The sequence below is a fragment of the Halyomorpha halys genome, unplaced genomic scaffold, assembly GCF_000696795.3.
Source record: "Halyomorpha halys isolate HHAL.00 unplaced genomic scaffold, Hhal_1.1 Scaffold49.1, whole genome shotgun sequence".
Classification (NCBI taxonomy): domain Eukaryota; kingdom Metazoa; phylum Arthropoda; class Insecta; order Hemiptera; family Pentatomidae; genus Halyomorpha; species Halyomorpha halys.
In genome coordinates this window covers 961,840-977,257 of record NW_027115511.1, presented here as the reverse complement: position 1 = coordinate 977,257, position 15,418 = coordinate 961,840, and the positions used below count along the sequence as shown (strand labels likewise).

At 34.4% G+C, this 15,418-nt stretch overlaps 1 protein-coding gene across 1 annotated transcript; it reads right to left on the bottom strand.

The window, feature by feature from the left end:
- Nucleotides 1–7,312: 7,312 nt before the first annotated feature.
- On the bottom strand, nucleotides 7,313–13,439 carry LOC106690029 (DNA methyltransferase 1-associated protein 1; the record flags this gene model as incomplete). Its single annotated transcript, XM_014435289.2, is given in 4 exon segments — nucleotides 7,313–7,531; nucleotides 7,617–7,780; nucleotides 9,554–9,767; nucleotides 13,320–13,439. Coding segments are annotated over 3 exon segments (588 nt in total), but the record flags the coding sequence as incomplete, so codon positions are not given.
- Between the last annotated feature and the right edge of the window lie 1,979 nt (nucleotides 13,440–15,418).

Below are 15,418 nucleotides of genomic sequence, written 5' to 3'. Positions count from 1 at the left end.
TATATATATATATATATAAGTTATGGTTGGACAAAGCCTGTATACAACTCTAATTCTAACTCCTCATGTAAATAAACCTGAATAATTTGTATAAGGAGCATCACAGAGATAATAAAGCAGTATCATTCCAGTAAGCATGCGTTTATATTCTGTTACCTTTTCCTTTTTTTTTAAAGTCTTTCAGTCTATCAAGAAAAAAATGTTTTTTTCCTTCACACTGAATTATGACCAGTAACGGACTAGTGAGAGCGGCAGTTCTAAACATTGAGGGTCTGAACTTTAAGAACCCACTTCCAGCTGCAGCCAATCAACCTGTAGCTGCAGGAAACCCACCTCCGGCAGAGATGCAGCCACTACCTGAAGTCTCAGCACAAGCTCATCCCACGACTCTAGAATGGTTCAAAGTCCGCACGGCAACCACTCAGGACTTAAGATAGGCAGTTTCTGACCTTGAAAGGTTTACTGGGGAGACAGGGGAGTTAAACCATTTCCTAAAAGGGGGTGATCAACAAATTGGTCGAATAGATGCGAAGACAACTAAAAACCTGCTCGACAATGAGGATGCTGAGGCGATGAGGGCAGCAGTCGCCGGCAGGGTGAAAAGAAGTATCCTCAACCAAATTCAAGCTGATGAGGAGACACCCAGGAATGTGATTAAGGGAGATTGAAGAAGGCATTTGGAGACGGACGGTAGGCACCTAAAGAGGACATATTTATGATGATACGAGAGACCAAGAAACCAAGACAGTCTGATGGGCAGTATGCCGCGGAACTCCTGGCACGCTACAACAGAACAGCCGATAAACTCAGCGAAATGATGGAGACAATCCAGGTACAGAGTCGGATACAAATCCTATCATATGTACTAAAGGTTCAGTTAGCAAAAGAGCTGGGGAAGAAGGAGGGTATGCCGAGAGAACGCTCCACAGGCGTAGAGTGTACACAGGAGCTAATAGACACGTACCCAAACATGAGGTCCGAATGGAAGTGGATGAGCCAGGGTGGACAAGGATGACATACAATCGGCCTAGAACAACTCCCCTGCCTTTAAGAAGAAGAAAGTACAAGGACAGCGGTAGGGAGAAAGCGCCAAATAGGGACAGAAGACCATGGCAAGCAAAGCCAAGAAGCAGTAGCTGGTGAGAGGACCATGAGAGTCACGGATGTGGCGAAATTGGGCACCTGGTGGCCGGAAACGAGGGGCACATAGTGAGACAATTTCTCTATGTGTACCATAGCCAGACATCGGACCAGGTGGAACCGATGGAGGTTAACGCCCAAATTCTGAGGCGGAGAAGAGTATCCCAGAGAAGAAATGAATCCGCAAGCGAGTCCACATCACCCTGAAGCGTTTAAATTATCTTTGTCACCTACTTCCTTTTGAAACCCGCAGACTCCTGGTTACTTCCTTAATATTCCCCCACTTTGACTATTCCTGTGTGGTTTACGAGGGTGTCTCTGGGGATCTCGAAGCAAAATTAAAATGGTTAAATAATTGCTTTGTACAATTCATCTTTGGAGTCCCCAGGGACACCTCTGTCACCCGATTTTATGAAGAGTTGAAGTGGCTTTACCCCTCCTTCCGTCGTAAATATTTCCTTGCTTCCTTTCTCTATTAAGTTATCCAATCCCACCGTCCATCGTACATCTCAGATATCCTTCAATTCAAGTCCTCAGTGCATTCCCGCAATACCCGCTCACGGCCTTCAGACTTATATGTAACTGCCCATTGAATTTGGTAGATCTTTCCTCATCTGTTCCTCTTCCCAATGGAATTCTATTCCCTCCTTTATTCGTAGTTCTAACACCCTTCCAACCTTCAAATCCCGTATCTTCGACTACCTTCTGTCCACCCAATGCCGGAAAAAAAACAATTGAAAGTTTCAAAAAAGCTTTATATATTTTCTGTCTTAAATTTTCGTTTATAATTGTAACTATGTACACTAGCAGAAATTATATCTTTTCATTTATTATTTTTTAGTTTAATTGTATTTGATTTTTTATCATTTTTTTTTCTTTTTATATACTATCAGAAGTCATCTTATATTTTATGATATGACAAGTGGTTTTATTTTATTTGTTTTATCATTACTTTATATATTGTGTTAATTATTGTTGTTTATTTGTATATTTTTTAAATTCATTGTATTATTTTATTTTATGGCATCTTGTAATTTCATCTCTATTTTGTAATTTACTCTAAGGCACTAAAGCCTAATTTTGACGCCTGTAAATTATTCTAAAGGAATCAATCAATAAATAAATAGTAAATAAAAGATTATTATTATTATTGCGATACCTTTATTGTCCGTCACCCGTACTATCTTCCTACAATCTACTTTACACGGTCAACTATCTTCTTCCAATAATATATTTTTGGCAAATTAATCCTAACAAATTTAAATTATAAATGTTTGCATACTACACAAAGTATCCAGGTAGGAAACCTATCTCTAGAACAAGTAAATAGATAAAACAATAATTATAAAATGTTCCACTTTTATTCCAATATCACAAGTTCCAGGAATTATTAGGAGTGTAAATAGAAATAGGTGGTTAGAGCTCAGTTCTCACAGCCATATATTAGAGCTGGCTTGGTTACAGCATTGAATACCTCAAGGTTCAGATTTTTTGGGATTTCAGTATTCTTGCCAGAGAGAAAGATCTGTTTGTGCTTGTTATACACTAATCTATCTAGGCCAGTTGAACATTAATTGAGGTTACTGTGGAGTCGAGGTATTTCAAACTACCTATTTTGCTATACATGCAGGCCACTTAGTTAGTATGGATTTTGAGACTTATTACCATGTAATTTGATTTATCTCAATTTAGATTCAAGCTGATTTTGTCTGCTTCTCTTACCAGAGTCTTTCGCTATCTTCTTGGTTACTTCCTAGGACTGCATTATCGTTCTTCTATGCCAAGATTTTATATTTTATTCATTTTTCCGTGATATTCTCCTAATCACCTTTCTACAGCTAAGTTGGACAGGATTGTTGAGAGTCCATCTCCCAGTCTCACACCTGTTCTAACTTCAAAGGCTTCAAATACTTCTCCTTGTATTAGAACTACGCTCTTAGGATCATCTGTGCACGCTTTTATCAGTCTTACCAACTCTTCGAGAACACCCAATCCAGTCATATCTTTTAAAGGCAGTTTCAGTCCACAGAATCACAGGCTCCTATGTAATCGACAAGTAAAGTGTGTACATTCAGATCTCCTCATTTTTTTTTTATTATCTGTTTTAGGTTGAAGATCTGGTCTTACATGCTCCTTCCTCTACTGAACCCTCCTTGGTGGTCGCCAATTATATTTTTTTAATATTGAGACATCCGATTTAGGAGAATATTAGTCTTTAACTTTTAGGCCGCCAGAAAGACTGATTAACAATAACATATTATAATTATAAATAAAATCCACAGTACTTGAAATAGGAGTATATTATTTATGATGTCTTCCAATCTTCCACCATCTATATTGTTGTGGCCAACATATGGTCCACAAATCTATAATTGGAACATGTGATTTTTATTAAGTTGAAAACACAAAGCAACTACTCTCTGTTGTTTTTTATACTAAAAAATAGACAGACAAATTCTTAACGTCTCACATCATCTTAGCCACGGCGGGCGGACTTCTTCGACTCATCCTCCAAGAGGACAAGGCAGCCGGATGGTCGTCCTTTCGTCAATCCTCCACGAGAACATCCACTCAGGACAATAACGATAACCCATTAATCACCGGTGATATAAGACTTTTCTCTTTTGTTCAATTAATTTTATTTTGTAATAGTGTTAAGCTTTCTTTTTATTTCTATTTTGTATATTTTTTGTTTCTTTTATTATGTTTACTTATTTAAAAATAAAAAAATTCGACTATTCTTTTCTTTTCACGGTTGGGCTAGTAAAGGTTCCTTTCGAACCCCTACCCGCCGTAACATTTTGGTCCTATCCAGGCCAGATATTTTTTTCTCATGGTCCTCCGGTTGTCGAATTTTGTTATTGTACATTTTATTTCATCTTTTTTTTAAATTATTTGTTATTGTTTTTTTGTAACGTGCTCCATTCCGCCATTAATTAATTTTGTTTTTCTCATCTTCTTTCTTCACTTATTCTCTTCTAGTTTCCTTTTTATTCATATCATTCACCTCCAAAATAAAAATGGACATACCAGGGGGTATCAAAATTCAATTTGAAAAACTTAAAGAGAAATTAAATTTCTATTTATCCCAGATTAAAACATGTACTTCTCAAGGGTGAGGTATTGCAAAAGACCCTGAAAAATTATTCTTATTCAAAGGTATGTACTCAGGACTGAGACCTTGTTACACTTCCTTCTGTGAGGCCTATGATGCCCTTAAAGAACTTTGCTCCCACTCAAATGTTTCATACTTTTTTCCAACTAAAGAAGATCTTTCCCTCTTTAAATCTGTGCAGGAATATTATTATGAAGGTCTTGCCATCCATGAACATTACATGAACCCCACTCATGTGGGACTTCTTGCCTCTGCAGCCTTAAAGTCTCATATCAATTATCTTCACTCAGTATCACAGGTCAATCTTTCCTCGCCAATGAGAGCCAAGACCCATAGTCCTCATTCTATCAACAATAGCATAATTAAAAAGTGTCCAATCTTTAAGAAAATCCTCAATAATCATCGTTATAATTTTGGTATGGTTGAAGGATCACTTCAGCCAACCAATAATTCTAAAGATCTTCCTCAAAACTCTGGAGTCGCAGGCACACCTCCCTGTTCCAATTCTACATGCCACTCTAGTTCCCTGGGTCATTGTAGTAAATTTATTAATTCCTTGGTGGTACAACACAAAAAACATTCTATCCGTTCAGCTGTACCAGAGCCACTTATTGACATTTCATTGGAAGTTACCTCCATACAAACTAACTCACAACAGTTACCCTCTTCTTTGGGGTCTCCTAGCAGTCCTCATGGTTCTACTGGGCTCCAAGAGCCTAAATCCCCAAGATCAGATCATTCCGCTACATCTGATCCTAAAAAATCTTATGACATTTCGTTAAAAAATATTTTCGTCCAAGACGAAACTCCAGGATCTAAACGCCCAGCTGCATCAGATTCTAGTCATGCTAGCGACATTTCGCTGGTAAATAATTTTCCTCCATTTCACTCACAATTGCGGTGCACCTCCAAAAGGTCCCCAATCTGTGGTCAACCTGAACCTACCCGCCTGCCTCAGCCTGAAATCCTAAAATCTAATCAGTCTACTCCATTAGACGCTGATGAAACTAATGACATTTCGCTGGATGTTTCCTTTATACAAAATCACTCACAGCACTTACCATCTTCTGTGAGGTCTCCAGGCAATTCTCTTGGTTCCACCGAGCTCCATGACCTTGATCCCTTGAGATCAGATCCCCCAACTTCATCTGATATTAATAAATGTAACATTTTGTTGGAAGTTACCTTTATACTAAATGACTCACAATGGTTACCATCTTCTATAGGGCCTCCTTCCAAGAGGTCTCGAGCTAATTATCTTCTTATTCCCACTTGGCCTCTTCGTACATATATCCTTAGATCTGATTTCTTAATCTCATCATATTCCCGTGAATTCAAATATTATTTGTTTGAAGGAACTAATTTAAATAGGAAAACTAAGAAACCGCACTTTAACTCCAAGAGGTACTCAATGAATTACCATCTTCCTCCTGTTCGTTACGTAACTCTCGAAGAGGCCCTACAGCTGAAAAGAAACTCATATATTTCCTTCGATTAAGTGGCAAACACATTGCTCATCGGCATTGCAACCACCCAACTCGGTCATCATAACCAGGAGAACGTAGGAAGCCGATAATTTTCCTAAGTGTTTATGCGAAGGTTGCAATGTTCATCGGAATAAAGATCGCCATCTTTCATTCCTTCCGTCATTCTAACCACTCAAGTCATTCATCAGTTGATCACATATCCTCTTCATACCTTGTCTTACCCCTCGCGCTTTTCTATAATTTGCGCGGTTTTATCTGGGCAGCATTTCCTGTAGTATCAAATACCTAATTTCTCTGATACTAGATAAAGTTAAAATTTTAAGCGGGCGGAATGGTGTGCTCTTTTACTATGAAGCTTATTGAAATCCTGCCACAAAGTCATAACCCGACTGGAACTGCAAGCTCGTTTTACTTTAGAGGTTCGCCTGTACCTGTAAGGACACCTTATTCAATGGATAAACCCATTCATGGCTCACCACGTCTTCCAAATGCTGGATATTGCAAACTGCAGGAATCTGTACTCTGCAGCTAAAGGACTTCAACCATCGGAACTAGTAAAGCACCACTTATTGCTGACAGTACCTGCATAGTTGAAAACCAGAGATCAAACTAGTTCTCCTTAACTCTCTCAGCACTGTTGGCAAAGATCGAGAATGGAGTATTTGGATCAGTTGTTACAACGGACATTACCTAGAACAAACCTTAACATCAGTGACCTCGTAATCATAAACGAGCAGTATACATTTTTCAAGGTTTGGCCTCTCGGAAGAGTCAGAGCCACGCATTCTGGCCGAGATGGGATAATGAGAGTGTCAAATCTAAAAACCAAAAACTGGAGAATATCAGCAACGAATTATCAAACTAGCTCTCCTTAACCCCGTCAGTGTCAATTTAAAATTTTTAACAAATTTTAGGCGGGCGGTAGGTTGCGGCCAACATATGGTCCACAAATTTATAATTGGAACATGTAATTTTTATTAAGTCGAAAACACAAAGCAACTACTCTGTTGTTTTTTATACTAAAAAATAGACAGACAAATTCTTAACGTCTCACTGCATACACATATCTTCTCCATTTTCTCCTCACTATGCACTCGTAGTTGCCAGCATTCTGGCCATCTTCACCAGCTAAATCATCTTAGCCACAGCGGGCGGACTTCTTCGACTCATCCTCCAAGAGGACAAGGCAACCGGTTGGTCGTCCTTTTGTCGACCTACCTCCACGAGAACATCCACTCAGGACAATAACCATAACTCATTAATCACCAGTGATATAAGACTTTTTTTCTTTTGTTCAATTAATTTTATTTTGTAATAGTGTTAAGCTTTCTTTTTTTTTCTAGTTTGTATATTTTTTGTTCCTTTTATTATGTTTACTTATTTAAAAATACAAAAATAACAAAATTCGACTATTCTTTTCTTTTCACAGTTGGGCTAGTAAAGGTTCCTTTCGAACCCCTACCCGCCGTAACATATATATTTACATTCTTGTCTCTCATTTTTATTTTTAATGTGCTTTTATTTATTAAATATTATATTTATTAATTGATTTATTAAATAATAGGCTTACCTTCGCTAATGCAGTTACAACGCCATAGTATCTCTCCTTAAGATCTTCTATGGATCTCTTTCGAAACCGTGCTGTATCCAAGCGATCAGCCATTACACTGAATCTTAGATCAAACCTACCTGCCAAATCAAAGAGGTGGTCAGTCTCAGCTTGAGTCCAATCATCTTTCTCAAGATAAGAACTATATTCAACCTCGGTATAGCTAGGTATTTCAACCTTCTGTAAAAATATTTATAAAATTATTTTTCTTCTTATTCGTTACATCAGTTAGACATAAATCTGAGTTATCACCAATCTGCCTTACCTTGTTGAATCTTGCAAAAGGATATTCCTTTCCCTCATCACATAATCTTCTCCAATGATGAAATATAGCATTGTCTGTCCTTCCAGGATTAGTGAATGGCATCCACTTCCAAGGACGTACACTTTTCATTCCCAGTTTTGCTTTCATGTTCTTGTAACCTTGCCCTTGAAACATTGATAATTATTAAAATCAACCAGAAACTTATTCAATAATTTGCAGTGGGTCCCCATTATAAGGCTGGTCCAGTAAAATGAAACCACACATATAATAGAGCTACCCATGTTAGAAATGTAGTCAGTTAGAAATCAATCAACTACACACATAAAAAAAATGTTTCAAGATATTTATTTGCTGGGATAGCTTAAAAGAATCAGGAATTTAAAATTCAATAAGAATTAATAGGTATAAATAAATATTCCTCAGTTCTAATCCCCTGATTCCCAATTTCAGGTAGAACTAAAATATATTTAAGGTATATTCTTGATTTTGTTAGCTTATGTTATCATTTTGTCCTATACGCAACCAGAGTTGGGATGTCAAAATTTATTTTTCGGAGATACAGAAAAATAAATATTGGCTGACCCAGATGGGATTCAAACCAATAATGGTCTAAGCCAACCACTCTGGGACCACTGTCCCAACAAGCTCGGTCATACACGCTCATTTCCAAACCCAAAAGAGTGTGATGTCTAGTTACCCTAAACAATTTATCCCTTGTCAAAATTCAATAAGACAGACCTGTAATGGCGTCAAGTCATCAAAGAACAGTTGAAGATAAAACATAAGATGTTCAGGAATCATTTCAATTTTTAAGTAGGTTGCTATCTGTGGTTGCTTATGTATAATTTGGAGTCTAACACATCAGAAGAGGTCAGAGATTAATATATGATATAAGTGAAATGAAATATAATTTTTTGTGAAAATATTAACAAAATATAAAGTTACCTAATTTCATTATTTAAAGAAAATATGCTCCTTGGTTTCTATAAAAATAATTAAAAGAAAATTTTTTTCAATTTCATTTTCATCCTTGGTCCTGAAAGGCATTGCTATTTTAAATAATCAACTTTGAATTGATATGAGGAAGCAAATCAGTCACTGACTAGCGACTTAACATCAGGAGATATTGCAAGATTATTTTGAAGAGGATCATTAATTAACCAGGAGAAGTGGTTTGTGTTGATATTCTAAATTACAAGTTATTTAACAAATATTGTAAATTATTCATTCAGATTTTATAGATATAACTCCAAAAACTGATATTCACTTATCACAAGAAGTTACATCCTAAGGACAGTTTGAATCTTTCTCTCCCATGTAAATAGTTTTATTTTTAAAATTATTTTTTCTAAAAAAAACTTATTTCCAGAAACTTAGCCTTATTGTACATCTTCAGCATAAAAGAGCTGACTTATTGCACAGCAGCAGCATAAGAAGAGCTGCCTTATTGCATATCTATAGTATAATAGGAATTGCCGTTAATAATTTCAAATTCATAGCCATATTCATTTTTGAGATACAGTGTTCAATACGTTAGTGAGTGAGTGGTTACAGTCAGCTTTATTATATAGATTACTAATCAAATTTTAGTTCACGGCCAAAGGAAGCATTTGTTAGAAACCTAATCTAGGGTTTGTGAGTTTTATTTTTCTAGCATGACAGACCTGTGAAAGCAATCGTAACTACTTAATTTCGACTAGACTAGATTATCAACCTTCTAGACTTGGAGTAAGGGTGTTATATACAAAAAACAATTAGTAAAATAATTAAACAAAGAGAGGTTAATATGCAAAACACAACATAGAAACCATTTTTTTTTGTTTGACTTTATACCACTTTGACATAGAGCCCATATTCAATTAACTTATTAATAACTATATCAACACAGAATATTAGGACTTAGAACTTATTTATAAAAACGAGATTATAAAACAAACCTGTATCAGAAGGAAAAAGTGGAGGTGGGTCATTTTTATCATGATACAATAGAGCAAATAATTCACGAGCCATTCCTTCTGGCTTCTTAGAATGTTTAGGTGCTCCAAATTTTTTGTTTTTTTTATCCAGACCAACAATAGATTCCTTTGTCACCTCCCCACCACTGGATCGGTCAATATCCAAAATATCACACACATCTACCATTGTTTTTTACTGCAATAAAAAAAATAATGATTCAAACTATTCTCAAATAATAGCAGAAACCATTTTTAATATCTCATTGTAACCAAAATACAACAACTAAATAAAAAATAATAACTTAAGTTTTAAAAATACTCAATAACTCAAATAATTTAAACTGGAAACAATAAATCTTGCATACTAGAATAATATATATTTGTTTTGTTCTTCATAATCTAAATGATAACTCAATAATAATTATAGAGTAAGTCTAAGGGAAAGGTTTTGATCAATCTGATATCAATATAGTCATTAGATAATTAATACGCATTTTTTAAGTTATTAAAATCATTTAGAGATATTACATTTTCTTTTTTAATCAAAACCCTTTGTGTTGATAGATAAAGTATATATACTTCATTATCCACTCACAATTGAATCTTAAAATTCTTTTTATGTATGTAACTCAAAACCTTTTGCTTAGAGCTAGATACCTATTGTCTCAATGGGGTTTATAGTTATTGTTTTGTTTTTTTATATTATTAAATATGAAGTAACCTTTTTGTTTTATTGTTTGATTCTAACAAATGTAGATAGCCCAGTTTGGGTATATTGATTGTAATTAGTTTATATAAACGAACTTCAACTCACCATTTTTATAAAATTATTACAATTGATTATTTATTTTATTTATTTCACAGGCTAACTCTATTTGTACTGGAGTTGTCCCATAAACAAATAATAAATAACAAATAAAATAAATTAATATTATTACTACTATTACTGAATGTAATATGGTCTGGGTCCGGTCAAATAAAACTCAAATAGTAAATGGGTTTACTATTTTTATTTAAGCCAACGTTTCGCCCCACGTTGGAGGGCTTCGCCAGGTCTGAAAAAAGATACAAACACTTGACATAGTTACAAAGAAAAAATAACAGGGGTATATAGTGAAACTTAAAATTTAATAAGAAAAATTAAAGGTTATAAACAATAAATGAAAACGGTAATAGTAACAGAAAGATAAGAAATAAAATAAGAGAAGAAATATTAAAGAAAGTACAAATTAAGAGATGCAAAGAGAAAAGAATAAAATCATATGAAAATGAATGAGACAGAGTTCATACCTGTTTTGGCAGTATAAAACCGAATTCATACCTATTTTGACGGTATAAAACAGAATTCATACCTGTTTTGATGGTATGAAACAGAATTCATTTTCATTTGATTTTATTCTTTTCCCTTTTTATCTCTAAATTTGTACTTTCTTTAATATTTCTTCTCTTATTATATCTTTCTTTATTTTATCTCTTACCTTTTTGTTACTATTACCGTTTTTATTTATTGTTTATAACCTTTAATTTTTCTTATTAAATTTTACATTTCACTATATACCCCTGTTATTTTTTCTTTGTAACTATGTCAAATTTTAGATTTATTTTTTATTAATATAGTTGTTTGAGAGTGGTTTAGTTTCTTTTTAAAACAATTTTGATCTCTTTTCTCTCAACTTTATTCCTTTTTAACATCCGACGTTTCGACCTCTCAGGTCATTCTCAAAGGTTCCTTATTCTATCTTCATTCCTTTTTTTTTTTTTTTCCTTTAAAATTCATTATTGCCGGCTAATTGCCTTTGTCCTAATAATTTCTTCTATTAAACTATTATCCTAAATTTAAAACTTTCAATAACTACTTTTTTGTTCATTAACAAGCCCCAATTGAAACACAGAAACCTCATTTCATTTCATCAAGAAAGAATAAGGAATCCTTGAGAATGACCTGAGAGGTCGAAACGTCGGATGTTAAAAAGGAATAAAGTTGAGAGAAAAGAGATCAAAATTGTTTTAAAAAGAAACTATGTCAAATGTTTGTATCTTTTTTTAGCCCTGACGAAGCCCTGCAAAGTGGGGCGAAACGTTGGCTCCAATAAAAATAGTAAACCCATTTACTATTTGAGTTTTATTTGACCACAACCGGACCATATTCCATTCATAATACACATGGTCAATCAGCAATCTTCCAGTATTACTATTACTATATACTTCATTAAATAAATATGAATGAAATCAGCAATTCATCAAATTGACATGTTTTGTCAATTTAGAGTCAACCAAAAAATTATTAAATGCTTGTTTTAGTAACCTCTTATATAGATTTCTGTAGAACTATTAATAAATATAACATAAAACTAGATAATTTTTAAAATATCTTGTAATTTTATATTTTTTCTTTGGCACATTGGCCTGTCATTTATGATTATTCGCAGTTGTTTTCATTAATACTAAAATTATAGTTTTTAGACTTTATACCATTCCAAAGGTGAGAAGAAAATGAAACAGAGATAAGTTCATATCAGTATAATGGAATATACTCTCACTATTTCAAGCAAGTTTACCTTAACATCAATAACATACTTGTCATAAGTTATTTAAAATAATTACTGTCAGAAGATTAATTGTTCAATATATCAGAAGATAATAAAACCAACAAAAGATATGAATTTTGATTTTTGTTTTTCACTATCAGAGCACAATTGATGCGAAAGGGTGTAGTAGGAAGACCCTAACCAACAAATAACATTAATGCATAAAATATAGGGAGAAGTTGGATACTGTCAGTAAAGAGAACACACAAATATAAGTAAAATAATAAGTAATTATTCAATGTTTTGGCCTTAATTGTAGGTCTCCATTAGGGCTACAATGCTAATATTGCACAATATTAGAACTTCAATCATAATAATAGTATTATATTAATAAAATAATGTTAATTCTACAATGCTGGGATATTCTAATGCAACCCAACCCACCCTTATATTAAATCTATGGTCAACAGCATTTACTCCATTAATTTGTAAAATTTTTAACTATCAATATGGAGTTAAATCACAATTATATTGCATCTAGAGTATCTACTTAGTCATCATTTCATTTCATTGGACCATTGATTGAAGCAGGGTAAAATTAAGAAAGTTTTACAGCACATTATTACTAAGTACTTCGATAAGTTACATTACTTCAAACGTTACTGGATGCATTTAATCTAAATCATAGGACTCTAGAAACAATTTTCTTTAAATTGATTTCTACAACATACATTCAGAATGAAAGAGGCAAAACTCAAAAAATACATTTTTATTAGAAAGATAATCTGACAAAGGTTTCATCAGAGCCTTTGTCAAGCCACAAGCACTTTTTCCTTCAACACATGATGGTTGATAACTAAAGGCGATAGTTTTGGGCTCAAGTAGAGGGCTGGCTGCTCATTTGGGAAGGTGGGAGTCAAAACATTAAAATTTCTGTCATAAATTCGGAGTTGTGTCTCTTTCATTCTGAATGTCCAATAAGTCTCAAATGAAGAAAATGTCAAAATAAATCTTTTGTGACAGTTATTATTTAATAATAAAAAAGAAACCACCTCACAAAAAAACTAATTCTGAATGCATACATAGTAAATACTTGTTACGAAAAAAAAAGACAATTATGTAAATTGGGCATTTGTGAATATAAAAAGTTAATTTAAGAAATATATCTTCCAATGATCCTTCATCCTACATGTATAGTGAGGAACATTCGCAATACTTACTTAACCTAAAGTGGTAAAGTGTTAGGTAATCCAACAGTATGATTATCAACAGAAAAACAGAAATAGATAAGCAGTTGAAATTCAAAATCCGCTGAATAAAAAGTGCTAGATAAAATTCACGAACGGATTCAAAAATTCTTACCTCTATGGAAAATAAAAAACATGAGTGCTACAACTGGTGTGTAGCGTTTGGGGAAAAAACACTACACTACTTAAAGCAACATGAAACGAAAACTATTTTTTTTTTCTTTCCAAGATTGAACGAAACTATGAAGTAGAAGGAGACAGTCAGACCTACGATCTCCATATCCCCAATTCCTGTACTACCTCCACCCTCATTGATAAGGGGCCCAGTAAACTGGAATTCCTTCCGCCGAATCTTAACAGACCAAATCGATCTTAAAGTTTCCCTAAAAACCTCTGAAAACCTAGATGATGCAGTCCATTCCTTCACAAACCTTATCTAACAAGGTGTCTGGTCTGCCTCCTCACCCTATAATATCCCCAGTAAACGCAAGACAAATCCTCTACCACAACATCTCAAAGAGCTCATTCAAACCAAGCGCCAGTACAGAACATTATGGCAACGCACAAGACATCCTTCTGATCGTCGCACATATAACCATTACTGTAAACTAGTTACGAGAGAATTGTCCAACCATCGATCCGAGTCCTTCAATTCCTACCTCTCTTTCCTTTCTACTCATGACAATTCCCTCTGGAACATGACCAAAAGAATCCTAAAATCCAAACATATTTCCCACCCCCTCCGACGAAATGATAGCACATGGGCAGCATCCGACAAAGATAAAGCCGAAGAACTAGCCATTCACCTTTCTCATACATTCACTCCTCATCCTGAACTTGATACCGACCGAACCCAAACAATTGAAGAATACCTATCGTCACCAATCCCACTTCCCTTACCTCCTAGACCAGTCACCCCTTCTGAGGTCAAATATCAACTAAGGATGCTAACTCCTCGTAAATCTCCTGGGTATGTTCTTCTGACTCCTCAAATCCTTCGCCAACTTCCTCCCAGAGCTATAATATTCCTTACATATCTCTGTAATTGTATCCTAAGAACAACCCACTTCCCTACCCTAGAAGGTTAAGGAGACTTATTAAAATAAAAATGGACAATTGAAGTTCTGGCAATGGTCAGATTCTCCACTCAAGTTGAGTGTTTGCGGCTTTAACCCACTTGCTCAGCCTCTCAACAAATCGCATTGTTAAAAAACATAACAGTCAGTTTCACATTCCAGTCCATCGAACATCTCGATATAGTAAATCATTCTTAATTAGTGGAATTCGTTTGTGGCAGGAAATCCCAGAAAATATTAAAAATATACAATCTCAAACAGGCTTTAGAAATATGTATTATAAACAATTAATGGGTAAATAAAAATCTGATCTTATTTAGCAATGATCTTGCTGATGTGAATTTACTTTATAACATCAATATAAATTTGCATTGTGTAATCTATTATCATATAAATATTTTAAATTATATAATTTTCCTCTGCTTCATCTTGTTGGATTGCTATTTTTACCAAAAATTATTTGGTGATTAATTTGCATATATAAAAATATATATGTTTAGATGAATGGAATATGGTCCGGGAGCGGTAAAAAAAAATTTAAATAGTAGATAATTATACTATTTTATTGAGCGAACGTTTCGCACCACGTTGCAGAGCTTCGTCAGGGCTAAAAAAGATACAAACACTATAGAAAAATTTATCTTGAAAAATCAGGTAACCAGATTTACAGCAAAGTTCTAAAGCAGAAAGAAATGAGGTGAGGTTAAGCGTGGTATGAGGTTGAATTATAGTCCAGTTCTTCTCAACGATATGAAAGGCTTTGTCAATGGGGATGTTAGTAAAAAGGCTTTCGGCATCAAAGGAGGTTAAGATAAATTTGTCAGGTATATTGAAGGATTGTTATAGTTCTTTAAGGTGGAAGGAATTACGAATATCATAAGAGTTTTACCACCAAATTAACGGATTTGTGATGGGGAACTGCCTTGCTCCAGATATATCTAATATTGTTCTTAATGACCTTCTTGACTCTATAATACCTCTCTTCTCACAAGACAT